We start from the raw sequence: 27,059 nt of genomic DNA, 5'->3' as shown, positions 1-27,059 counted from the left end.
AAGTACTTTTAAAAAAGATTTTATTCATTTGAGAGAGAGAGACAAAATAGCGACAGAGATAGCGAGAGAGCGCACGAGCGGGGAGGAAGGGGAGAAGCGGGCTCCCTGCGCGACACTCGATCCCAGGACTATGGGATCGTGACCTGAGCAGACGCTTCACCGACTGAGCCCCCCAGGTGCCCTATTCTTAATAAGTACTTTTTGTGTTGAAAACTAATATGGACTCGAAATTCTGGAGAACATGCAGAGGGAGCAGGAGGTCAAACGAAGGCCTAAGTGGAAATCACACTGTGCAGAACGTCGGGTGGCACGGCTGTCACTGAAAATGAACCTGGCAGCTCCTCAAACATGTCAACACGCGGCCTATCGCCTCCCCTGGCGGCACCGTCCCAAGGGCGAGGGAACCCGGCCACACACAAACCGCACACGCCTCTCCCAGCAGCACGGCCCGCGACGATGTGGGGACAGCCTGTAAGTCCGTTCGTGGACAAATCCACAAATGTGGTCTGTCTGTAACTAGAGTCTCGTCCAGCCCTCGAAGAAAAGGAGTCCTGAAACCTCCCGCTCAAGCCGGGCGTGAAGGCCATGCTGCACGACGGCACGTGGGTGCGCGTCCAAACAGGAGCCACGGGGACGGAGCGCGGGCCGTGCTTGCCAGGAGCGGGGCCCGCTGCCTTCTGGGAGCCGACAAGGGCCTGGAACAGACCTCTCACAGGGTCTGCCTGTAGACCCCGTGCTGAGGGGACCCCGGCCTCCCGGTGGGAGAGGCTCCCCATAGCAGGCAGCACTCGGCAAGGGCGGGGGGCTGGTGCTCTCGGCTCTGCTGTAGACTTCCACCTGCTTCTTCTGGAGCCTGACCGTCCTCCTCTACACCGCAGGACTTCTCCAGCAAGTTCTCTGGACCCAGACCCCCGGCCCCCTGCAGGCCGGCGGGGATGAAGCTGCCCTGGAGAGCAAGGGAGGACTGGCAGGCAGCCTCGCCAGGGCCCTCCTCAGCTCGCCGGCCACCCCCCAACCCACCTTCCCCCTTCTAAAATGGGTTCACATCTTTCTGCCCTTGCCTCCCCCCCCCCTCTGTCCCCGTGGGCAAAAACCTTTCTAATCCTCTTTTACTGCTCTGTTTGCAGGAAAAGGAAGTAAATTCACTAATGTACTTGGTTTACCCCGACTGACCTAATGGAAAACAAAATGCACACACACACACACATACACACACGCATCATATACAAATTCCAAAAGTAAAAACCCAATGTGTTGAAAATAAAGCTTTAAAACCATCAGAAAAAAACACAAAAGTATTTTCCTGGGGAGACTTAGGACTTCCTGAATAAGTGGTCAACGGCACAATCCACAGGAAAATATTACCCAACTCATCATATTTATGTTTTAGGTTCCCGTACGCTAACACAGTTCAAAGACACAATCAAGGACCAGTCTTGCCAACAGTAGGAAAACAAGACCCACAACCCAGGAGACAGGTGGACAAGGGCGGCAGGCGAGTCTCTGGACTCCGCAGCCCACCAGCCCCTGTGCTCCCAGGTCAGGAGCCTGACGCGGGCAGTCTGTGCCCTGCAGCTCGGAGGCAGGGCTGACCAGCGGGTGCAGTCAATTTGGCACCAGCTCAGCGCGAGGTTTCCCGCTGGAGAGGACGCTGTGGTCTCGTTTGTGGAAACACAGGAAAGAAGCAACTCATGAGGATGGCGCTCCGGAGAGCTGGCAGGGAAGGGCCCGGAAGGGCTTCACTTTTCTGCTGCGTTTCTCTTAGCACAACAGCACATGTCCTAGGGCTCGTTTCTTTCTTCTCAGTGCTTTTCTATCACATCAACTCTCGACACAGAGAAGTGAGTCACGGTGTCAGGGGAAGTCAAACGTGTCGCGGGTTCTCTACAAAGACGCCTGGGCAGCCCCCCGCCTGGCCCTCTGGAACCAGGCAGTTCTGAGAACAAACGAGGGGCCACCAGCAGCGCGGTGCAGACGGCCACTGGCCAGGACCCCCGAGTCTGCCCCAGTCCCGCACCGCCCAGGGCTGAGGCCCCGACCCAGGTCTCACAGAGGTTCAGGCCTGTGGTCAGGGCGCCAGAACTACCGGCCACCGGTGGGAGGAAATGCCTGGCGCCTGGACAAGTCCCGGTTCAGGGCAGGCAAATGCAGAAGGATCTACTGGCCGCCCTCCCAGCACCAGAGGTCCCTGCGGGGAACAGCAGGGACACACGTGGACCTGCTCTCGAGGCAGCCCCTGGGGAGGCCTGAGGGAGGAAGAGCTAGCTGGCGAAAAACATTCCAGAAAAAAGAATAGCAGGAGCGAGCCTGCAGCGTCAGGGAACCCCCGTAACTGCTCGGGGACCTGGTGACTTGTGGGGAGGGGGCCACGGGAGGGCAGAGAGCCAGGAGGCCCCATGAGGGTCACCGCCACCAAGGCCAGAGGCAAATGGACACTACTCTCCCCAAGATTTAACAGTTTAATAACGACTTCTCCACAGCCCAACGGGGCAGCTAACCCACCCCATCTCGCAGCAGGGCCCACCGTGCACCCCACACTCACCACAGGGGCAGCCGGCAGGATGTCCGGAGGACACAGAGCGCCCTCCCTGCCCATGGCCTGGCCGGGCCTGCACAGCAGGGCCTCTCCTCAGAGTAGTGGCCAGGCCTGAGAACGTCCCTCCTGTCCAGGCCAGAGGGCGGGCCAAGGTACCAGCTCACCCTGCCCCTCTGCTCACCTTGCCCCGAGCGCCCGCACAGACGGCCCGCCGGCAGGTACCGACAGGCCTGCAGCCCACCCCACGTGGCCTGGGCTGAGCGGCCTCTCCCAGGAGGCGGCCCCTTCCCAGCGGGACATGAACGCAGCAGGTGCCCACCCTCCGCGAGGCTCAGGCCCAGGGTGGTGGCTCCTCACCAAGCCGTCAGGCCCAGCTATTCCTGACCCCCGACCCCCGACCCTGGTGGGAGGCGGCTAGAGCCCCGTCAGGTCCACAATGGCCTTGATGAAGAGGGCATCATCGCGCACGTAGGAATTCTTGGCCTCCATCTTGGAGACGGGGCAGAAGAGGGGGCAGCCGCTGGCGATGTTCATGTCACTGACTGGCCTCTGGAAAGAGGATGAGGTCACGTCGGGTCTAAAGGCATCAATCACGTGTTCCCGGTTGTTCTGGTCAAGCAGCATTAAGGTCACCTGGAGGGAGAGCGGCCGGGGAGGGACAACACTCTGAGTCACGGCCCCGCCCAGCTCCAGCTCCCTGTCCGGGTGATCGGTGCCCATTCCGGCACTTTCCGTCCATCAGCCCCTGGGGTCTGAGGCTGCAGTTAACACTACGGAGCTGCACTGGTTGGTGCCTCGCTTGCTCACGTTCACGTGACGGAGGTTCTTGTGCCAAAGAGCTCGCAGAGCCCCCACTGCCCTCCCGAGGGAACAGGACCCTGTGCTGCCACCTCCACCAGAAGCCCAGAGCCGGCCCAGCGTGGTGGAGGGAAAGGACGATGGCGCTGGCACCTTCAAGCCCTCCGCCAGGGGCAGGTTCCGGTTCTCAGTGTCCCGTAACACCTGCAGGCGCAGGCTCCCCAGCCTCACCCCTTCCCTGGGAACGGACCCCGAGGCGGCATCTTTAACCGCTGGCCCGAGGGGCCGGGAGGCCAGGGAGCCGACTGGGCGGTGCCCGAGCTCCACTGCAGGGACAGACCCATCGGCAGCCCAAGGGCCCGTCCTGACAAGCTCCCCGCCCCACGGGGCCCCCGGGACAGCCGCTGGGACAGCCTCACGCACCTTTTGGTTGAAGGGCCACCGCAGGAGGGCGTCGTTGGGGCCCTTCATCACCACAAAGAAGAGAGACAGGTGTGTCCCGCGCCCGGTGCCATCTCCGTTCAGGTAGATGCGCAGACACATCTTGTAGCCGTACCTGCTCGTGTAGAAGGCTGCGGGGGGAGGGGGGGGGCGCCGGTGAACCCACGCCGAGGGCTCCCCCAAGAAACACAAACACAGAGAGAACACCCAGGTTTGGGGGCACATACTTTTTCTCCAAGCATGCAGACTTAGTTCCTAGTGAAGACAAGTGCCCCGAAGGAAAAATAATTCATCACGGAAAGCCCTCCTAAGAACCCTGAATGCGGGGCGCCTGGGTGGCTCAGTCGTTAAGCGTCTGCCTTCGGCTCAGGTCATGATCCCAGGGTCCTGGGATCGAGCCCCGCGTCGGGCTCCCTGCTCCGCGGGAGGCCTGCTTCTCCCTCTCCCACTCCCCCTGCTTGTGTTCCCTCTCTCGCTATCTCTCTCTCTGTCAAATAAATAAATAAATAAAAATCTTAAAAAAAAAAAAAAAAAAAAAAAGAACCCTGAATGCAAGCCCGAAGTGGCCACACGCGAACCAGCCATGAAGCTCGGCGGTGGCTCGGGCTCTGGGCAAAGGGCTGTGGTCAGACCTGAGCCCGGCCTGGAGGGGGCAACAGTGGGTGACGACCCAGGACAAGCTAGAGGTGACACTCTGCCGACACCCAGCAGGGTGCAGAGAGACCCGATGAGAGCCAGGCCATCCCTAGGGGCAGACCTCCCTGCCTTCCTGCTCGAGCCCCCAGGAACCACCGTCCCTCAGCTCCCTGACACGGCCCTGCTCCAGCGGGGGGGCTCCAGCTGGGGCGCACGCCTGAGCCCCGGCCCGCACCCCCTTCTCAGTCAGGTTTTGTCAGAGCTAAACTCAGAAGAAGTTCCCATCAGCAGGGATGCCCCCACTCCTAGGAGAATATACTAGCAAGGAGGCACCTGCTTGAGTCCAGTGCAGAGAGGACGGTGCCCCGAACAGACGGCTGCTCCCCACCCAGGAAGCCGGAGCGTGGGCTCCGTCCACGACTGCCCCAGGAGACACGGCAGGATCACACAGCAGCTCTGCCTACGGGCCTCACTTCCCTTCCTGCCCCGTAACCTGCAGCAGGAGAGGGACCTACACCCTCTCAGCCCGCGCCCTGGATGCACCATGGCAGCAGCCTCACCAAGGGCACATGCGGCACTCTCCACCAGGGGGAGGCCCGGGCAGGGGCGAGGCGGCCGCGCAGCTAGGGCCCCCCCCAGGAAGGGCTGCAGAGCGACCGCGGCCAAGGCATTGCATAGGACTCTACTCCGAGTCCCCGCTCGCGGTTCCGTCCCTGAAGACCCAGCCCCATCGGGGAGGCGTGGCAGCCGCTGGTACTGACAGGGGCTCCAGCCTGGGGGGCACGGGCATGTCAGACAACCGCAGCTCCGAGGGCAAATCCCAAACAGCACCTGGGGAGAAGATGGCGGGCGTGCGGCCGGCCACGGCTTCCTGACGCTTCCTGGCGAAGTCGGAGATCTTCCAGACGAACACGCCGTCGAAGGTGGTCGCCTGCATCTCGTGGACCTTCTGCTCCAGCTCGGCCATCGCCAGGTCCTTCAGACCGATGCTCCTCTCCAGCTGCTGCACCTGCGGGGCACAGGGAGCCCCGTGAGGGCGCGCGCCTCCTGGGTGCCGCTGGGAGGGGCCGTGAGCCTCCACCCAGCGCGCTTCTGAGCCACCTTGCATTTCGCAGGTGCTCATCAAAGTGCCCCCACGCCCAACTTCCCACCAGGTTCGGGCAGGACGGCATCTTCCAGTGCCCCCGAGGCTTCCCTGGGCTCCGCAGGTCTCGAGTAGGCTCCATCCCCACAAGACTCCCAACCCCACCTATGGCCCGGGTTCAAGAGCTCCGTGCAGGCCATACACTCACAGAGCCCACCTCAATCGCGAGGCCCGTCCCCCCACAGGCCAGAGAAAACGACCACTAGGACCCCCACATCAGGCAGTCAGTGAGCAGGGCTCAGAAAGGGGCTCTGTGCTAGAAATCAAGGTGCCGTCCTTAAAATCCCAGCTCTGAGGCCCCGTGATGCCCTGGGACCTGTGTGCCCCAGGCCCAGACCTTGTTACTCAGGGCCTCGATCCTGTCCTGGTCCAGCCGGTGCTGCCGGCCGCAGGCCTCGGCGGTCATGGCCACCCTCTCCACCTCCCGGTTCAGGACGCAGACGATGTTCTCAAAGGTGGCTGTCTTCCTCTCCAGGGCCTCACACCGCTGCCGCAGCTCCGCGGCCTTGGAGAGCTCCAGCTCGGGGTGCAGCGTGCTGGCGTCCCAGCCCCCCACCTCGCTCTGGCCCAGGAAGTGGCCACCTGCTCCTGAGAGGTGCTTGGCCTCCAGGAGGCCGCCCAGCAGCATGGCCAAGTGCTCTCGGAGCCAATGGGCCTCATGCTGCTGCTGCTTCTCACTCTCCACCTGCAGACAGGAGATGGGGGCTCAGCCTGACCCAGGGCCCTGCGGACCTGCTGCAAGGCGGGTCAGGGCTGTGACACCTCCCTGTCATTCACTTGCCGGCATGTCCCGTCACTACCTGGAATCAGTATCTTCCAAACATACAAGCCTTCCTAGTGACTTCTCTGGTTGTATTTGAAATGACAGGGAAGAACATTTAAAAGTTGCCCAAGGAGGGTGGGGGAGACCAGTAAAGCTAACCTTCTTCAAATATTCTTTATCATACAATTCTGACTTTGTAGCCAAGTTTCTTCTAAAACTTCACAACAAATAAAAATAAGTTTTTTTAAGATTTTATTTATTTGTTTGAAAGAGAGACACGGAGAGAGGGAGGGAGGGAGGGATGGAGAGCACAGAGGCAGAGGGAGAGGGAGAAGCAAGCTCCCTGCAGAACAGGGAGCCCGATGCGGAACGCAATCCCAGGACCCTGGGATCATGACCTGAGCCGAAGGCAGACGCTTAACCAACTGAGCCACCCAGGTGCCCCCAAATTTTAAAATGTTACACACTCTCAGGGGTGTCTGGGTGGCTCAGGTGGTTAAGGTCTGACTCTTGGTTTCAGCTCAGGTCAAGATCTTAGGGTCATGAGATCCAGTCCTGCGTCGGGCTCTGCGCTCAACTTGGAGTCTGCTTGAGAGTCTCTTCCTCTGCCCCTCGCCACTGACCCATGCCTGCACTCTGTTCTCTCTCTCTCTCTCTCAAATAAATAAATAATTTAAAAAATAGAAATAAAAATGTTAGTCTCAAAATATCAAAAACAGAAAGAAACAAACGAACCCCACGAGGCACGGTGCCCAGAGAGCAGCTCCCCAGCGGTGCTGGGACGAGGCCCCCTGCCAGTCCAGGGGGTGGGCGTGGGGGCAGTGTGCGCGTAACATGGGGCTGGGGGCCTGAGGTCAGAGTCAACGTCAGGCCTCAGGTGGAACCACCCTCGGGACGCGTCGGACACTGACCGCTGAAAGGCCGCGGCTGCCGCACCCTGAGCCCACACTCCAGCAGCGCCCCGGCCGGGGACCCGGGCCTGTGTGTGACGGCACCAGCACCGCGTCCCCAAACACAGAGGCGCAAAGGTGGAAGGAGCCATCCCTGTGGACGGCACCTGAGACCAGGTGTCAAGGCCCCAGGTGACAGCACCGCCGGGATTACCGCCATCGAAGTGCTGCCAGGGTGTTTGCAAGCGGCGGGGCGCCAGCCGTGCCCCAGGGCTCAGAGAGCCAGGGGGGTGCACACTCCCACCCCCCGGGGCACAGAACAGAGTCGGGGAAAGAAGGGTAGAGGCCACATGGACAGAGGCCTGGACGAGCTGTACAGAAGCCCACAGGTCAAGGTCCCGAGGTGGGAACAGGTCAGCGTGCGCAAGGACAGCCGGGCCAGTGACCAGCCCCGAGACGAGGTCAGGGCAGCCAGGGCCACACAGGCCATGGAGGCAGGGGAGGCAGGTGGGGTCCGGCCCCGTCTGCAGCAGCATGGATCTCCGCGTGGACGGGACACGGTACCGGAGACGAGGGGAGGGCCCACAGTGACTGCTGCGCTTTGGCTGGAACAGCCGGGCAACATGAGGTGCTCATTTCGGGCAGGTGGGAGGACTGGGTAGAGGGGGGGCCCGGTGTGCAGCTGAGGCCTGAGACGCCCACTAGGTATCAGGGAGGTACAAGGCACTGGGCACTTTCAGCGGAGAGAGGTGGTCAGAGGGGGCCCCATGAGAGCACCAGGAGGACGAGTGGGCGGAGCAGAGCCCGGACTGAGGCAGGGACACCTGCGGGCCGAGGAAGCAGCAGGGGAAGGGGGAGGGAAACCAGGAGGCCAGGCTGGAGGCCGAGCAAGGACTGCATTCAGGAAGAGGGTGCACGGCACGCTTCTGTGGGGCCCCCTCTCAGGAAACAGGGAGCTCCCATGAGGACCAGCCCCAGCGGACCCATGGCCAGTGGGACTCACCATCTCGGGGCAGCCGACGACGTGGAACCTGCACGGGACTCGGCACTTGCCGCACGCCCTGACGTGGTCCTGGAACTAGAAGGACAGACGCTCTAAGTGCCTTTACTTTCTCTTCCCCACCTGTGCACGCTTTAGTCTCACGCTGACAAAACCTGACAAGCCCGTTCCAGAGCCAAAGGGGCGCACGTGCACACGTGCACACACGCACACGCACGCAGCTGTCAACAAAGGGAGGTGGGTGCAGGCTGAGGGCCCCACGCTGTGGGCCAGTGTCTCAGAGCACCTGCAGACACCCTGTCCCGTGCTCGGGCCTCTGCCACAGCTCATAAGACACGTGGTGTCTGAGGCCCCAGGGCCTTGGGAGCAAGGAGGGGCCGGCCTGACCGGGGGTCGGACACCCACCACTGGCCCAGAGTGGTGCTGGCGCACGACCACACAGAGCCCCACAGAACAGACGCAGAACCCAGAAAGAGAGAAACTACACATGCGCTGGGCGCTGACCCAGCAGCCCCTCCTGCCGGCAGACAAAGGTGGATTGCTGTCCGAAGTGGGCGAGGGCAAGGGGCAGCCACGGGACCACTTGAGAGAGGTCCCTCTGCCTCCATGCACCAGGGCCCTGGAACGACAATCAGAGCTACTAACGCCAAATGGAAACACAGACAAAACATTAAGTAAAAGGACAAGGGACTGTGACGCAAGCTACCCAACACTTAGAGTTCCAAAAACAGAGAAAAGAAGGACTAAGATTCTCTCCCCACCGCAAGAAATGGGCAGGAGTCCCCAGTGGTCCCCGGTCCCCAATAAGAGAAACACAGGTGAGCCCTAAGCAAAAAGCCCCAATGGATTCATGATTTGAGACGCAAACTGAACCTCCTGGGACAGTCTTTCTCAGTCATCACATGGCAAGCCCCCAAGGGTGTCTGCTGGTGGGGCAGGGACCAGCACTCTGACCTGTCAGCACACTGTCCCTGGTTTTCACCCTGGACCCACACAACTGTTTTACAAAACTACAAGACAATTTGCTCCGGAAGGGCAATTTTCAGAGACTCGAAAGCAGAGAGACGAATGGCAGCCAGCTTACCACCGAGAGACTGCCTCCCAGGACCGCCAGATGCAGCAGCCCGACTGCACGTTCCGCAAGAGCAGAAGGAGCCAGAGACAGGCCGCCAGCACACGATCAAGGACTGGCGTGGGCAGCGGTGGGGCTGCGTCTGGCGGGGACAGCACCTACAAGCCCCCAGGCTGAGATGAGCAAGTACCACGATGCCCTGCAGCAAGAGGAGCTACAAACCCGGACGCCAGGCAGAAATCGTAACCACAACTACCACTACGACCCACGACGCAGTTTCTCTTAAAATGGAACGTGAGGGCGCCTGGGGTCTCGATGACTCTTGGTTTCAGCTCAGGTCATGATCTCAGGGTCGTGAGATCGAGCCCCACCTCGGGCTCCCCGCTCAGCGTGCAGTCTGCTTGTCCCTCTCCCTCTGTCCCTCACCCCATCTGCTCGTGGGCTCACACTCTCTCCCAAACAAAATTAAAAAAAAAAAAAGGAGCACAGAGTCCCACTGCCACCACCAAAGTGTTCTGGATGAAAGGCAGTGCGTGGGCAGGCTCTGGGCCAGGGTCTCAGGCGTGTGTGACTTCAGGCTGGGTCATTTCCACCTCCCGGAGTGTCACAAAAAAGCGACGCACAGGTGACCCAACCCTCTCGCCACAAGCCGTCGCTTCTCCTTCGGGCGCCAGGTCGGAGCCCCGCACCACGGGCATGAGCTCCTCCCCACCACCGCCCCCACCCGCCTGTCCCCGCAGGCGCCAGCAAACAACTTACTTTCTCCCGTGAGATCTTCTTCTTGCCGCAGCCATCGCAAGTCAAGGGGAACTTGGGGCAGACCTCGTGGTGTGCCTGAAAGACACGGTCAGGGGCCGGGGTGTGTGCGAGGCCACCCGTGCCGTCTCATGGCCTCGTTCTGGGGCAGTGGTTCCCCTGAGACCTCCAATGGGGTGGGTCCTGCAGGCGCTCAGAGGCATCAGAGAACCGCCTCTTCATCTGGCAGCTCCAGGGCAACGCGAGAAGGACGAGCCAGCCGCGGTGACTCGGGGAGAACACTGCTGCGGGTCACCCTAACTGAAACCGGGCCACTCTGGCCCCGAGGAGCAAGGCTGGCGGCACTGACCACGGCCCTGCAAGGGGATGGAACGCCTCCGGGCGACAGCCCTGGCGCCCCGATGCACCCTGGCCCTCAGCAGGCCTCTGCACCGAACGGCTCACAGACGAGGGGACTGAGGAATGCAGGATGGGCTCCTTGGGGACGCAATCGGCCAACCGTGCAGCCCAGCTTCTTTAATAAATAGCGGCAAAGGAAAAGAAAGACACCCACGGAGCACCATTAAATATACAGAGACCCCGTAGACACATCATCGAGAGGCAGCGTGGGGACAGATGCTCACAGACGTCAACAAACGTGCAGCAAGTGAGTCAGGGACAGCAGGGAGTCGCCTCAGAAGTAACAGTAACACATACGGCTCTCTAGAAACAAACATGCTCAGAAACGGTCTCAAGGATTTTCAGAGAGAACGACACAAAGCCTGGGACCCACGCACTAAGCGTGCGGAGCCTGGAGCAGCCCGGTGAGTGCCGACACGGACACGTGCGAGTGACAGTGGCATGGGCCTTGTACCGCTGCTGTGTGTGCGTTCTTCTAAGTAACAACTCAGCTTTGCCTTCATACCCAACGCAGTTCCCCACCCAGAACCTTCTACCCAAGTGGCTGCGAGGAAAGGGCCGGCGGCATGCAGCGAAAACACCAAACCAGCCGCGACGGCAGCCGTCAGCTCCGTGCTGCGGTGACAGCCCACAGGGCCAGGCCGGGCACTGCCGGGCGCCCTCACCTTCATGTCCGCCCAGCAGCAGGGCGCCCGGCAGTGCCTACAGCTGAGGCTTCTCTCCGGGCACTCGTGCTCCGAGTGGCGCTCCTTCTCCCCCAGGCGAACCAGGCCTTTGCACGCTGGGCACTCGGTCAGCATGAACGGGCAGTGTCCTTCATGGCAGCTCTGGCAACAAAGGGAGCAAAGTGTCGACAGAGCGCACAGGGGAGCCTGCAGGCTGCCACCCCTGGGTCCGCGTGCGCAGAGATGGCCGCCCCGCTGAGGGCCACTGGGACCCTGCACCAACCCCAGAGAGCCAGGCGAGGGGTGCCGCTCCACGTGCCAAGAATCTCATTCACTGCAATACCTGTGCTCCGGGTCAGGGACGGGTAGGGCTCAAGTCGAGCTGGTTGCACCCCACCCACGTGACACCCCAAAACATCCCTCCCTGGGGATGCTCCAGAGTGACATTCAGGGACAAGAGGACCACTGTCCAGACAGTGAGGGGGCCGTAGAGGGCAGGGACAGCGTGGGGTACGGAGAGGCAAGAGCAGAGGGAGGGCACTCCAAGGGGCGACAGAGCCCAGGCCCCAGGCGGAGGGCCTAGAGCAGGGCCGCTTCTAAGTGGACAAAAGGCCCAGGGGTGACGAGAGTCTGTGTGCTGGGAGGACAGGCCACAGCAGCCAGACTGGGGGCCCACCTACTCGTGCCAACACCCTCGCTGACAGCCCACACCGGTGGCGTGGCCGGGGAGGGTGTGGTGACCTAGGGAGGCAGGGCCCAGCCCAGGGCCCTCCAGCTAACAGCACCGAGGACGAAGGTGCAGGGAGGAGGGCGGGCATGCACTGCCCCTTCTGGAGCCACAGAACCACATGCGGGTGGGAGCGGGAACCCAGCCGAACCCCGGCTGGTGGCTTTCCTGAGCGTGAGGAGGACGCTGTGGGAGGGGGCTCGGCGGCAAACGAGGGGAAGGTGGTGGCAGAAAAGATGGGGAATGGCGGCAGGAAGGACCCGGAGCCCACAGCCCAACACAGCCTGCAGGCCCGTGGCAAGTTTGCCAGGAAGGGGAACTGCAAAGGGGCGCAGGGTGGAGGACAGGGAGCTCAAGGTTTGTCTGCTGTTAAGTGTTTTTTATTGTGGCAAAACATACACGACAAACTTTACCATTTTCACTACTTTTAAGGGTGTCCGTGCGTTCACACTGCTGTGCACCATCCCCCCCGTCCGTCCCCAGAACACGGTCATCTTCCCACACTGCACTCTGTCCTGTTAAACCCTGTTCCCCCCCACCTCCCACCCCCGCATCTGTGGGGCCAACTCCTCCGGCCTCCTGGGAGTTTCCACTCACACACGGGATTGGTCCTTCTGTGCCGGGCTGACCTCACTCGGCACCATGTTAAGTTTTAGGCAGGACACGCTAGGGCACACTGGGGACGACGTGGAGCCTGCTGCAGAAGGAGGGGGCGGTCACTGTGAGAGAAGTTCTGGACTGGCCCAGAGCAGGAGGAGGCCCTCCAGCGTGGGCTCAGCACCTCCACAGAGGTCCGGGCGGGGGCAGCCGGGCCGCGATGCCCTCCTGAGGGACCGGGTCTTCAGGGCTCCCCCGGAGAGCCTGGTCGTGGCACACTTGAGAGGAGCAGGAGGGCCTCAGACGTGCTGTTCCCGAGCGGGGAACACGCTGGCCGTGTCTCCATCCCGTGCCACAGGCTTGGCTGTTGGCGCCAAAGCCCAGCACTTCAGAGGGAGCAGAAGCAACGGGTGAGCTCCAGAGACGCAGCGCACGTGCGGCGCCCTTCGCGCCATCTTCCCGCGTGCAGACCGCGGAGTCCCGGCCGGTGGGGCCCACACCTCCTCACGGGACCCCACGCCACGAGCTCCCAGAGCAGGCACCCCTGCCCTCCGACCTCCCACGGGCTCACACCCCAGACCAAATGCCACACTCCCAGCAAGCCTCCCCGGTGACCCCACGGCAGCCCCGCAGAGCACCCCACAGGCTGCCACGCGAGGTCCGCCGTCGGAAGGACGCACACCAGGCAGGCTGTCGCCGCACGACGCCCCGGACGCCGTGGCCCAGCAGAGGAGCACCCCCACACTGTCACTGCAGCCTGCTGGGCTCCCTGCCGACACGGCCTGGCCCCCCACGGCCCGGAACCCCCAGGGGCTGTGGCAGAGGGACCGCACAGCTGACCACGACCCCACGGTAGGCCGCGCCTGGGCCACACCGAGTACGTGATGAACAGTCACGGTGAACCAAGGAGGGCTCTCAGAAATGATCACAGCTCACAAAGTGGAAAAGATCCAGCACCTATAGTTCAGGTGCTGGGTTTAATTAAGACTGTTGTTTAACGCACAATAAAACACTCGCAGGAGCGACGTGGGGGCGCCCAAAGCAGCACAGAGCGGGCAGGGGTGCACAGCGCTCTGCCCGCCCCCCCAGCAGCATGTCTGACATCGGAGACCCGCACGCCTGTCACCCCAGGGCCGCCTCTGAGCAGACACACAGCACCTCCTCACGGGCTCAGAGGGACCACGCTCGCGTCAGCTCCAAGAGAAGCACACACTTTGGAGAAATCAGTATTTATTCAACCAGAATTCAAACCAAGTGTCCCCGTGCACAGAGCTGTGCTGACTCTGAACTCACTGGGACGTGTGGGGTGACCGAGCATGCCTGGCTCGGCCTTGCCTTTCAACTGCGGCCTCCGGGGACCTAGGTCTCCCCTCCGGGCCCTTCTCTGGAGAGCCTTCCCCCCCCCCGCCCCCCCGCCAGTCGGCCCCTCCTCTGCCGCCAGCCACAGGCTCTAGGCCCGGTCCCAGAGCAGCAGCTCGGGGCCGTGCCCTGGGGCACCTTCAGCACTTGGCAGGCGCTCCACAAATGTCTTTGACCTGACCTGGAGTTTTAAGTCATTGCATTCTTAGAAAATACTAGACAGTGTCGCAAAGGAAAATCACATTCAAAGGCTAGCCAGGACTTTCCAAACAGCTCAGCCACAGCACAGCATTTCACAATGCCAGCAGGAGCTCGAGCACCACAGAGGGCAGCCGTGCTGGCCCGCAGTGGGTGGTGGGCGTGCTCGGAGGCCTCGATCTCGCCCAAGCCTGTGACGTTCACAGCCAGGGTAGGTTTTACCAAACGGCCAGGCCTAGTGGCCCAGAGCAGCGCCCGCCCTCCCACATGACCAAACCCACCCTCTCAGGGACTTTCCGGGGCTCTCCGGGCCAGCCAGGGACTTTCCAGCCTGCATGCCTGCAGGGCCGTGGCCAAGCCCACAGGCTGGCTGTGGTCCCTGGCCCTCAGCTGGAGGCCCATGCAGCCACCGCCTGCCCGCACCACGGGCCTGGGGGCAGCAGAAACCAGCCTCCCCAAGTGGAAGGTGGGGGTTATTCCGCCTGTCCCCAGGGGGGTCTCTGGGTCCCTGCAGAAGGGAGCACAGCTCCCCGTGCCCCACATGGTCTCCTACACCCACCCAACCCCCAGAGCCTGCTGGGGCTCTCCACCCTCCCAGGAGAGACCCCAAACCCAAGGCCTACTCTCTGGACAGCCCCAGGCAGTAACGGCTGTGACAGCCGCAGAGCAGAACCTCCCACCCGCACGTCTGCAGCCCAGGGGCCTCTGGGTCTCCCTCCTAGGAAGGCATCAGAAAGGGCGTGGGGAGCCCAAAGGTGCTTCGCTTCTAGGCCTCAGGTGCCCACTGGAAAGGAAGTGCCTCTCCTAGCCTACCCCACCAGAGGCTCCTCCCTAGACACGGCCAAGCTGCTCCTCTGGAAACACAGCTTAGGCCTGAAGACCAGAAGTCTGGTTGGTCAAGAGAACGAGAGAAGTTCGGCACACAGGCTGGGAGCAGGAAGGCAGAAGGCTGCTAGGAGCTCAGGTCCCACTCCCAGCCCCGACGGGCCCTCCGCCACTATCACGACTCAGTGCCCAGCGCCTACCTCATGGCAGGGGCTATCCCGGGGTTGGGCAGGAGCGTGCCTGAGCTTAGGAGAGCCAGGGTTCCATACCAACAGCCCCTCCAGCCTCACTAACAGGGCTGTCCACTGTGAGAGGCCAACCTGCTACTCTGCACCACTCCCACCCTCCCGCCCGGGCAGCCACCCTGCCCCTTCCTGCCTCGCTGGCCCTCACAGGAGTACACTCCCAGAGGACGTGTCCTCGAGGACGGGCTCACTTCACTGAACACAGTGGCCTCAAAGTCCACCCACATGTCAGGACTTCCTTCCTTCCTTTTTATGGCTGAATACTATTCCGTGGTGTGGACAGACCACATCTGGTTTGTCTTTTCATCTGCTGGTGGACACCTGGCTACCAGGACGTTTGTGTGCCATAACCGTCCGAGGTGTGCTAGTCAAGAAGAGGGGATGGCCAAATGCGTGAGCTATGGAGGCCGCCCGCTGTAGGCCTGGCCTCTAGCTGCCAATCATGCAGAAGCCCCCCCCCCGAGGCTGACACAGGCCTCGGCAACATGGGCACACCAGCCCCTGCCCTGTCACTGGCCAGGTGACTTTCTTTCTTTTTTTTTTTTATTATTTAAAGATTTTTATTTATTTATTGAGAGAGAGAGAGAGGGCATGAGAGGGAGGAGGGTCAGAGAGAGAAGCAGACCCCCTGCTGAGCAGGGAGCCCGATGCGGGACTCGATCCTGGGACTCCAGGATCATGACCTGAGCCGAAGGCAGTCGCTTAACCAACTGAGCCACCCAGGTGCCCCTGGCCAGGTGACTTTCTATGACCACAGACCAAACGTGCAGCTTACTTCCGCAATTTCCAATGTCTGTACAATTCAAAATGAGAAAGCCCTTGTCTGAAAACACACGGAAAGATCCCACCGAGCAAAGAAGCTCCTTCCTGCACATTCCGGGGATGCTGCAGCGGCGCCCTCAGAGCGAGCACGGGGTCTGCCCCCCGCCACGGCACTCCGCCGAGCAGGGAACTGGGCCCAGCGAGGTAACTCCCCCTTCTGAGGCCCGATCCCCCTAAGTCTGCGTGCACCTATGGGGAGCAGCTAGGCGCTCCCTGGCGGGCTCGTGGAGACTCCGTGTGATCATTTTGGGGGTGGGGTTCAGGCTCGGGAGGCCGTGCCAGCGCAGGGGGCCCCTACCTCATACTCTTTAAGAGTCCCCTTCCAGGTGCAACCGTCGCTGGGACAGACGGCCGGCAGGCTCTCCACCTCCCTGCGAGCAGCGTTGTCTGGGAAAGCCTGAGGAAAGCATTCCTAGGGTTAGGCCGCCTCCTCCCAGCTGCCCGCCACCCTGCCCGGCCACCAGTGCTGCAAGTCTTCCAGCCTGAGGCCCAGGACCAAGACGCTCTCTCCCAGCGCTCCGAGCTCTCGGCAGGACCGTGGCGGGGGGCGCGTCCTGGTGCTCAAGCTCCACACGGCCATCGGTGTTGTCAAAAGAAACATTTTCCGTTCACTGTGGCATTTTTTGCTTGAAGACTTTTCACTTACCGAACCACTTTCCAAAATGGAAATGCCTTCTTCATATATGCCCTCGTGAACGCAGGCAGCGCAGTTCTGAGGCCCGGAGCTGGTGAGGAAAGGGGGAAAGGCCCACCATCAAACCCGCTGCAAAGAACGCTGTGTGCAACTCTCCACCCGAGTTCTGCGCCTTCCGGGCTGACACCGCATCACTCGGGGGCACGCATCGACGTACCACGGTGAAAACCTTTAAAATGAGGGATATGATCCAAACCCTCTAATCATGACGATCCCTTCCACTGTGAACAGAGGTGCTCTCTGATGGCCCACCACTCGGGGCCAGGTCCCCAGGAAGGAGCTGCTGGCTCCCTGCGCCCACCCCGGCCCTCCACGTGCCACAGGGCCCCGCCCTCAGACTAGAGGCTGCGGGCTCTTGGGGACGTGTTCATCATCTGGAGTAGCACATCCAACGCAAACGGTCTTGTGCCCACGTGACAAACTAGGAGCAGCCGGGAACGGACTGTACTGTGTTTATTTCAGCCCCCGCGTCCAAGTCCACGTGCAACCCATCCTCTCCCGTTACTAACTTCACGCTCTCGTTTGCAGCGGACCTCTGCCATCAGGGAGCACCACCTGGAGCACAGCCCTGCGGACGCGTGCGTGCCTGGAGCCGCCTCCCTGGACAGCACAGCCCCGAGGCGAGCCCACTGCCTGCCACCCGCGCAGTACCTCAGGATGCTGGTCAGACAGTAGGAGCAGTAGCGGTGGCCACACTGTGCCTGGAAAGGCCTGCGCAGGACGTTCCTGCAGGCCGAGCACAGGTACTTGTCCTCCGGCTTGGTCCCCAGGAGGGTCTTCGAGAAGCCAGGCTGCAACAAGTCTAGGGAGCCGGGAGGGGTCACGCTGGCTGCAGCCATGAGAGCCGCAAACCGCCACGGCCTAAGGAAGAACACAGAGCACGTCCTGGAGAGTCCTAAGAGGTGCCTCAACTCCAGGGTCCTCCTCCAGGGAAAACAGCCCTTGCCCGGCGGTGAGGCGTCTGGGTTGTCAAGCTAATGGTGGTCAAGAATCTGAGAAGCAAGATTTTAGCGCTCTGGAGAGCTTGGAGACCATCTAATCCAAGTTCCCACTACACGCATGGAAGCCAAGGCTTAGCCAGGGCTTGCAGCAGCACACCCTCCCAAAGCCTCTAGACCAGCCGGCTGTTCTCAAGGTCACCCAGCCTCCCACGGACAGAGCGTGTGCTGGCATCGGGGGATGCCACCTTCCCACCAACATGGCCAACCGCAGTCCTTGATCCTTGTGCCTTCCTGTCTAGCCCGAGCTTCCTACAAATCAGCCCGGCAGGAAATTCTGACCAGCTGTGCTCGGTCTGAGGCAGTAGCCAGGAGGTGGCCACCCTACACATCGGCCTCTCCAATGTCACCCCTGAGAGGAGGCACGTAGCCCGCTTGGCACCACTGCTCTGCTCCCCGGCCACCGTCACCAGGGTCCCTCTCACTTGAGAGCCGCCCTCTGCTATCCTCCAGGCCTTGGCAAGGCCCCGGAGGCAAGGCAACCAGGACGCACAGCTGGATGGGGGAGAGGCTTCCACAGCGTTCTGAGACCTCGAATGGAACACACTGTTCCATGTCCAGCATCTCAAAAGCAACCGTACCTGCTAACCCTTAAAAAAGGACAAGCACCCAACAGCCCCTGAACAGGAAGCACTATTACCTCAGAGCCACCCCGGCCCCTTTGCAAACGCTCCAAAGAGCTTCCTTCCCCAAATGCCCCTGGAAACACGTCCCTGGGTCTTCTCCTGGATGTGCATGGGGAGCACACCAACTTCCAAACCAGGACATTCTGAAATGATGTGCCTCTTTCCTATGTCCGTAAGGCGCTCTTCCGTGTCCTGAGCTGGTCGGACACCACAGAAAGCAGCGACAGACAGCGTGTCCCTGTTTCCTATCTACTGGGCAAAGCCACCTTCAATCAAGGCTCTGAGGGGCGCCTGGGTGGCTCAGATGGTTAAGCGTCTGCCTTTGGCTCAGGTCATGATCCCAGGGTCCTGGGATCGAGCCCCACATCGGGCTCCTGGCTCAGCAAGGAGCCTGCTTCTCCCTCTCCCTCTGCCTCTCTCCCTGCTCATGCTTTCTCTCTCTCTCTCTGTATCTCTGTGTCTCAAATAAATAAATAAAATCTTTAAAAAATAAATAAATAAATAAATAATTTAAAAAAAAAAAATCAAGGCTCTGGATTCGTAATCTGTGAGGCCCTGCTTGGGCTGGCGTGACAGAGCACACAGGTTATATTCCTATAACCTGCAATTACTCCTCCAACCACCGGACAGACGGAGGGTCATGCTCACGGCCACTCAGCAGGACGGCGCGAGTCCCACTCGCTGGTCCACACACTGTCAGCACGTGTGGGCGTGTCTGGGCCCCTGGACCATCCATCTGTCCCTCTGACAACTGGGGGATTTCATTCTTTTGAGCCCTCATGACACAGATATGTAAGCACTACAAAGTGCCACTTAATAAAGCCTTTGGTGGAAAAGCTAACCCAAAAGTTGGAGAGCTCAGGATGCACTAACAGTGCTGGCCAGGGCAACCGAGGAGGGAGGACACCCTCAGCCCACATTTTTCAAGGCCATGTTCGTGCTACACACAAGTACTGACTAGAACAAAGGACCCATGACAGTCTGCTTACTCTCAGGCATTCTGCACATTCTGTCTTTTTTCTGGTCATGCTACTAAACTGATTTCACGAACCATCAATGATTTGAAAATCACTGTTCTATAAACTACATCAGACAAAGACTTTTACCTTTAAATAATACTAGAAAAAAAAGGCACACTCTTTAGATCTCCATCTTATGCTCAATTCATTAAGTGAAAAACAGCATCACATATAAAGGACGTTAAATTTAGTAATGTTTTATACGGACAAAGAAATAAAGTAAAGTAAGAAACAAACACCATCATGACAGGATACAAGGGTTACGGGAATGCTTTTCTCATTTTAAAACCTCACCGAACAGCTTCCCTCAGCATCTGTGAGACAAGGCTTTATTCTGTGGCATCGATGTTCCATCTACTTGAAGCCAGGCCCAGTTTTTTGGCCAACTGATCACTCCTGTGGCAGACTGAACTCATTTTACTAATCCATCAACATGTACTCCCCTTAGATATAAAAGAACCACACAAATGGTCTCTGTTTCTGAGGGATGAAAAAGGTGAAAGGCCACAACACACAGCCAGGCCTCGATGACCTCACCAACACAACCTACTCAGCGGTCACAACTACCTGAGAGCCGGATGGTGGGGGTCTGTATTTCTGTTCTGAATGTGGGGAAGGCCCTGGAGAGCCCAAGGAACCCACCCACACCACGCACCGGCCCACGTCCCACCGCTGCCCATGCTGTGCTTTCGAGTTCCCAGCTTACGTCCTTAAACGTGTTGTTCAAATCTCATTCATACACATTTGACCTTTTGAGAACCGTAATGAAAAGACATCATAAAGACTCAAAAGTGTTGTGCCAAAATGTAACACTTTGAGGGACACCTGGGCGGCTCAGTCGTTAAGCGTCTGCCTTCAGCTCAGGTCATGAGCCCAGGGTCCTGGGATCAAGTCCCACGTCGGGCTCTCTACTCAGTGGAGAGCCTGCTTCTCCCTCTCCCTCTGCCTGCCGCTCCCCCTGCTTGTGCTCTCTGTCTGTCAAATAAATTTAAAAAGTTAAAAAAAACCAAAAAGTAACACTTTGAAGGCCATCAACACTAAGTCCTGCTGCTGGGTTGTGGTGCTTGCCCCAAGCCTAGGAGAAGACTTCCCTGTCTCTGGCCCTGAACTTCTGAACCTCTAGGTGGTCTGCACACGTCCACCCGTCTGAAACTACACGGGGCCTGGGGGCCTCCCTGGATGACCGGCGCAGCAGCAGCACCAGACGCCAAGGACACGGGTGGGCCAGCCCGCTACCGCAGGTAGGAGAACAGGAGTCAGGAGTTCTGAGCACCCCAACCGAGAACCAAAACGCCCTACTGGTCCTGTCAAGCTTCCAGATCCTCTCGAGGGTAAGTTGGTTATAAACATTTGCAATGATTCGTGGGAACGTGTGAGCAAGCATTCCCATTCAGCCTGTCCTGGATTTTATATTCATTCCCCAAAATCAAGCTTCAGACACGAATGCATGAACTTCGTACAACCAAGAGATTTGTGTTTTGTTAAGAGGGCATTTCTACCAGACAGAAAACAGTATGTCCAGAATGGTTCCAGTTATCTGAAGTTTGAGGACAGACAAAACTAGCCTGTGATAATAGAAGCTGGGAAGCAATCCCCTTTGGCGGCATGGGGCTGTGACACACTGGAGACTCGCTCTTCTTCCCTGTTCCTGGCACAAAGCTCCTAAAACCCCTGGGACTTCCCGAGCCACGGGGACAGGGGAGCCTGTTTTTCATAAGCCCCTTCCACATCTGCCCCCCACAGCCAGGGAGGGGGGTGGGACTGGAGATTGACCTAATCACCAATGACCAATAATTTAATCAACCACGCTTTCATGACGGAGCCCCCATAACCTCCTGAAGAATGAGGCTCAGAGAGCTCCACAGTGCCGAGAGGGGGGTGTGCTGGAGGGCATGGAAGCTCCGCGTCCCTGTCCCACACCTTGCCCTGTGCATCTCTGCCATCGGGCTGTTTCATGGAATTGGTGTTTGCCTGAATTCTGTGAGACACTCTAGAAATCATTGAACCCAAGGAGGGGGTCCCAGGAACCACATATTTGGTGTCAGAAGTACCGTGAGTAGAGAAACACAGCCATTTTCCATTCAGGGGGTCAATGCTTGCAAGAGGCAGGAGGGGGCCTTTTGGGGTGCTGGAAATGACCGTATACGTAGACAAAAGTGCATCTAGCTGTATTCTTACGATTTGCACATTTTGCTGGATGTATGCCTCAACTTCAAAAAAAAAAAAAAAAAAGATGGAATTTCTATTCCCAAAGAGTCAAAAAAGGCCTTTAAATCCCTAATTATGGTACACCCATGCATGTTTATCCAAAATAACCCTGTCTCATAACATTAAAAATGGCAGAGCAACCTGAAAACCAGGTTCTGACATGGAAGGGTTAGGGTTAGAGTGGGGGCAGCCAGCCCCTTGACAAGCCCAGGTCCTGCGTCAGTGCGGAGCACGAGGACCCAGGGAAAGGGGCGTCCCTGCGAGGAACCACTGGCTGAGCTGGAGGCCACAGGGCAGCTGGCATCACCGTCCCCAGCCTGGGGCATGAGATGGGGTAGTGGTGTAAGTCCCCAAACTAACATCAAATGAGGCATGGGAGCACCTGGCTGCCGGGGTGGGCGTCACCAAGCCGCCAGCAGGCACAGGGGTTCAACCCTCAGCCTGTGATACCCCAAACGCCAGGGACTCAACTTCCCAAATTCATGTCCTCACTGACAGCCAGTTCTGTTTTGTCCAATACTGGGATGCCATGCCCGATTTTACCTGGTTCCACCCAGTTCCAACACACCTGCCTAACAAGCCCACTGAAGCAATATTCGAGAAGGCCAATCAACATGCAGCTGGGAGCACAAGACAACCTCCCCCCCCCCACAGGACTAGAAATCCACTTTAAAATTGTAATTTTGTACTTAAGTTCATCTTTTTCCAAGCTCAGCATAATGCCAAATAGTAGCCTGGTACCAACTTCACGCCCAACAACTGTTTCCATCGGGAGCAGATACTCTGGGGGAGCGTCTCTAGTCCGAAGTGCTGGCTCACATGTCCTCACACGATCTACACGCTGATACTGAGTGTCTATGATTCAAAACTGGGGCTCTCAACAGGGACAGGGTGATCCGTCAGTCATGATGCAGCCACTGTGTCCCTTCTTCCGCCTGACCCAAGTGACCGCCCTGCCCCCCCGCCCCTCTCCCTGACCTCTGTCAGTGCCCGCACTTCCCCCTGCCCCGAGAGCTGGAAGCCCATCGGCTCAGCCCATCGGCTGCTCCAGCCACACTCTCAGAGACCACTCTCGCTCATCCACTCACCTTGAACAGCCCCGCCCTCCACAAACACCCGGAATCTGACCGCACTGCGACTGCTGGGCCCTGGCCGCCGTCCACCGCGACCTGGTACACAGCCACAGCCTCTCGGGGCCCTCCCGGCAGCCACAGGGGCCTTTGGCTGGGACTCAGTTACTCTACCCTCACATCCCAAGGCTTCCCAGTGGTTCTGCCCGCCACCCTGCCTGTCCAAGGGGTCATGGCTTCTCAACAAGGCCTTCCCTCTCAACGGTCATGAAAGTGTACTGTGCGGGCCTGTCTCCTCTGGATAATAAGCTAAGCACCAGGAGGTAGGGACTGGGAGGGCAGGAGGAAGGACCCAGGCCTGTGCATGGGGCGCTTGCCGCCCCTGGCTTCCCAGGCTCCTCCATGGACTCCTACACACCCATTAATCTAGCCTTTCCTCCACACCATTTCAGATGGGGCACCCCGATTCTGGAACCTGTACAAGCCGTCCCTTCTGAGGTACCCCCCTATTCTACCTCCTAGCCCCATCCCTGCTGAGTACTCACCTTCCTAAACCACAACCGGGTCACAAGACCACCTGCTCCACTTGCCCCCGGGGCCCTGCCAGGAAAGTGGCCTCAAGCCCGTTCCTGCTCAGACCCTGGACAGCTTCCGGAGTCTGCCTCTTGCACCCTCCTCCGAGGCTCAGACCCTCTGTGCAGGGGTGGGAGACTGTGGTGGGACAGTGACATGTCTTCCCTGTGGACGCAAGGGCCAGGCCCCTTAGAGAGGGGCCCTCACCCATCCCCATGAAGGAGCAGGCCCAGCGCATGGAGAATGGCACAGCAAGCACAGGCCTGGCCTCCAGAACACAATGAAGATGTGCACCCCATTCCTGGCATCACGTGTGCAGTCTGGGGGTAATTTTTTCTGGATTTTCTTCTCTGGACCTTCTTGCCTTTGCCTCTCCACACGTTCATGATGTCCTGCCGTGGACATCCACACGCCAGTGAGCTGACCATGCTGGTGGGAGGGTGGGCAGGCTGGCATTTCCCACTGCCAGAGAGGGACCCAGATCTGATTCTCCAAACACAAAGTGAAAAGGCCTTCATCTTCCCAGAGACAATGCTTTCTCCCGAAACAAGTGACCACTGTAAGTCCTGTGCTCTAGTCCCCAAATTATAACCACTGCGGCAACCTACTCCTTTAGGTCCCCAAAGAAACGACGTTTACATTTATTTCCCCAGGGAAGTTTAAAAACCACTCAATAGAGAGAGAAGGCCCAGCTGAAAGCCCCCTGCCCTTGGAGCCCCCAAGGGAGCCAGCAAGGCGTGCAGCAGCGAGGGGCACACACAGCCGCTGCACGTCTTTACAGGCTCCTGCCCTGCACTAGGCGCGGTGCCGAGGACACTGAGGCAGGTAACGGGCTGGGACCACACAGCACACTGCGGCCACAGGACGCGGAGGTCTGCGACACCGCAGAGCACTGGAAGGACCGGCACAGGGGCGCCCGGGGCGGTCGGTTAGCTGTCTGACTCTTGGTTTTGGCTCAGGTCATCATCTCGGGATCCATCGAGCCCTGTGTCAGGCTCCGTGTCCCCTGCTGGAGATTCTCCCTCCCTCTGCCCCACTCCACCCCTGCTCAAGTGCCCTCTCTCTCTCTCAAATAAATATTACAAAAAAAAAGGACCTGCACAGAGGCCCAATGTGCCCAACGTCCCAGTGCATGCCTTTGGGAGCTACGGCTTTGGGGGCTGGGCTTTATTCTGAGACCCGGGCACCCAGGGAGAGGGGCCGCCCAGGTGTGTGGAAAAGCCACCACTAGAAGCACTGAGGGCCTCTGTGGCTTGCAAAAGGCTTGAAGCTAAGCAACTCTTAGCGTTCTGTTTCAGATTCAAGCATTAGTGAGTACCGTGGCGTGTAAATCATACTGGCAACGACGTGAGGCTGGTCGAGACTTCCACCTAAACCCCGCCACTGAGTGGACAGACACCACGGCCCTCCCACACCGCCAGGCTCCAGGCAGGGCGTCTGCTCTCCCGCACACCGCTGTCCTGGGCGCTCCACTGCCACGGACCCCTCAACGGGCAGTTCTGAGTCGCCCCACTGCAGTCTGCACCCCGGTGCCCAAGGCCACCTCCACGTCCTCACCAGCCACCTGGGGACTCTCACCCAGCCCCGCAGACACACAGGACACCCGGCTGCACTCACAGGCGTCGCGAGGCCACGGGGCTGGGACAGGCTCCGCAACGGTACAGGGGACGCTTCGACCACACGCGCTTGGCTCGGACACGCACACGTTAACAGCTCAGTGCTGTGAAGGCACCTTCCGTCCCTCACGACCTTCCTGATGCCGTTTTCCTTCCTCCAGCTGACTTAGGGTATGAGTAGGACACACAACACACGGCGTACGAAACACGGGCCAACGGACTCTCGCCGCTCCCGCGGGCCGTCAGTTCGGTCGGTGCGGAGTCCAAGTCACCGGTGGCGCTCGCTGCTGCGGCAGGTGAACGACAGCCAGAACCGCACAGCGGGGAGCGCGGCCGCGGCCGGACACTCGACTGTCCGCGAAGCACTCTCCGGAAAGCAGCAAGGGCTGCGGGCTGCCTGTCCCTCCGCAGGGCTCGGCGCCCAACCCCCAGGACGTTCAAGGGTCAAGCGCAACGCACTGACCCAGAGAGCGTCCCGGCGCAGCAGCAGGCGGCGGGCAGAGAGGGGCGAGCCGGCCCCCAACAGGTCCGCAGCCCCGCTGCGGGCTGGGCTCCGGGCGCCGGACTCGGGGCGCACAGGCCGGCCAGCGGCTTCCCGGCAGCTGCGCCGGACCGCGAGAACGTGCGGCGCGCTGACCCGGGCGGGACCCTCCCCGGCCGGAGCCGCCGTGGACGCCCGCGGGCGTTCGCGAACTTTCCTGCGCCGGCCCCGCTCCGACTTTCGGTTTCCGGGCGGCCCAACTCCGAGAAATCCCCTCAGGCCCGCGGGGCGGCGACCCTGTCTGCGGGCCCCGACTCCCCGGCGCCACGCGCGCCCGCCGCCCCGGCCCCGGCCCCCGCCGCCGCCCCCACCTCCGCCAGCGCCCCCAACCGACCCCCGACCCCCGACCCCCGCAGCTCCACTCACCAACGGTCGCCGCGCGCCCGGAACTGCGCGCCCGCCCAGCCGCCGCCGCCGCTGCGGACCCGCCCCCCGAGCCCGCCTGACTGACTGGCGCGGGGGCCTACCGGAAACGCCCAGCGAGCCGTAGCGGGCGCCGATTGGCCATATCTCTCCCCGCCCCCCCCCCCGCTTCGGCCCGCCCTCCCGACGGACTGACGCCAGACCCTATCAGGAGCGCGCCGGAGGCCGCAGCGGGCGCCGATTGGTCGGAGCCGCCGCGACGTGGCTACTTAAGTTGAGCCCCTGCTGGGTCAATGCGGAGTCCGCGCCGCGCGGGCCGCTGGGGTGGTGTCGCGGCGGGGAGCGAGCTTCCTGCGGGAAGCCCTTCTGTGCGCCTCACTCCTGGGAGCCTGGGCCATGGGCACCGCGGCAGCGCCTTCCCCTCCCCGGAGCCCGGCTCAGAGCAGGGCCCCAGTTTGGGTTACAATTCTGAGAAGTACAAAAAAACCCTGCTCACTTAAAGAGCAGGAAGGATAGCAGGTCCCCTGTCGGGGTAGTGAAATGTTCTAGAACTAGACGTGGCGATGGTTGCCCAACATTATGAATGTACCAGTGCCACTGAATTGTACATGGTTTAAATGGTGGGTTATTTGTTGGGTGAATTTTTCCACCAAACAAAGCTAAAAACGCACAACTTAGGGCCTCCAGACACATGAAAATGTGGCACGCGCAAACATCTAGAAACAAGGCGGTGGTCTCGGCAGAGAAAGCGCTGAGCGCTGACCCCATCTCTTCCTGTGTGTGACCCGAGGCCAGTCTGTTTCTCCACCTACCAAAGGAGACTATTTCTCACTGAACACGGGTTCCGCTAAGTATCTGACAAAGAGCATCTTGTCTCGTCTCATGCTAGTGTTCACAGGTGGCAAGTGCTCACTGTATTTCGGAAAAAAAGAAATGAAGACTCAGAGAGGTGGGATTCTTTACCCCGTCACCCAGCACCATCCGGCAGCCCACTCCGAGGGGGTCATCTAGCAACGGGAACGGTTGTGGGGTGGGACAAACCCACGAACAGGGGCGTCTGGGGGGCTCAGTGCTGGAGCCACTGCGTTCGGCTCGGGCCGTGCTCCCGGGGTCCTGGGATCGAGCCCCGCATGGGGCTCCCTGCCTCTCTGCTTGGTGGGGAGTCTGCTTCTCCCTCTCCCTCTGCCTACCACTCCACCTGCGTGTGCTCTCTTTCTCTCTGTCAAATAAATAAATAAATTCTTTAAAACAAAAACCCGAAAAAGAGGCAGGCTTTGTTTTTTTTTTTTTTTAAGATTTATTTATTTATTTATTTGAGAGAGAGCACAAGCAGGGGGAGCGGCAGGCAGAGGGAGAAGCAGGCTCCCCGCTGAGCAGGGAGCCCGATGCGGGACTCGATCCCAGGACCCCGGGATCATGACCCGAGCCGAAGGCAGACGCTTAACCGACTGAGTCACCCAGGCGCCCCAAGAGGCAGG

The 27,059-nt window shown here is 60.0% G+C and overlaps 1 protein-coding gene across 2 annotated transcripts; it reads right to left on the bottom strand.

Annotated features, from left to right (window-relative positions):
• Positions 1–1,250: 1,250 nt before the first annotated feature.
• On the bottom strand, positions 1,251–25,647 carry TRAF2 (TNF receptor associated factor 2). Of its 2 annotated transcripts, none has more exons than XM_036073189.2 (11): positions 25,585–25,647; positions 17,219–17,428; positions 16,520–16,598; positions 16,172–16,270; positions 11,101–11,262; positions 10,040–10,114; positions 8,212–8,286; positions 5,893–6,240; positions 5,243–5,420; positions 3,758–3,906; positions 1,251–3,169 (listed from the first exon to the last, which is right to left on the bottom strand). In XM_036073189.2, exons 2-11 carry the CDS (start codon positions 17,404–17,406, stop codon positions 2,951–2,953), a joined length of 1,572 nt encoding a protein of 523 aa, XP_035929082.1. In that variant the 5' UTR covers positions 17,407–17,428; positions 25,585–25,647; the 3' UTR covers positions 1,251–2,950. The 2 variants fall into 2 exon arrangements, with proteins under 2 accessions (XP_035929082.1, XP_035929084.1); XM_036073191.2 differs by lacking the exon at positions 25,585–25,647 and adding an exon at positions 24,679–25,163.
• Positions 25,648–27,059: the final 1,412 nt, after the last annotated feature.

Source organism: Halichoerus grypus, chromosome 14 (assembly GCF_964656455.1).
Source record: "Halichoerus grypus chromosome 14, mHalGry1.hap1.1, whole genome shotgun sequence".
NCBI classification, from domain to species: Eukaryota; Metazoa; Chordata; class Mammalia; order Carnivora; family Phocidae; genus Halichoerus; species Halichoerus grypus.
Note: the sequence above shows the minus strand (reverse complement) of the source record. Positions and strands in the feature narration are given on the sequence as shown.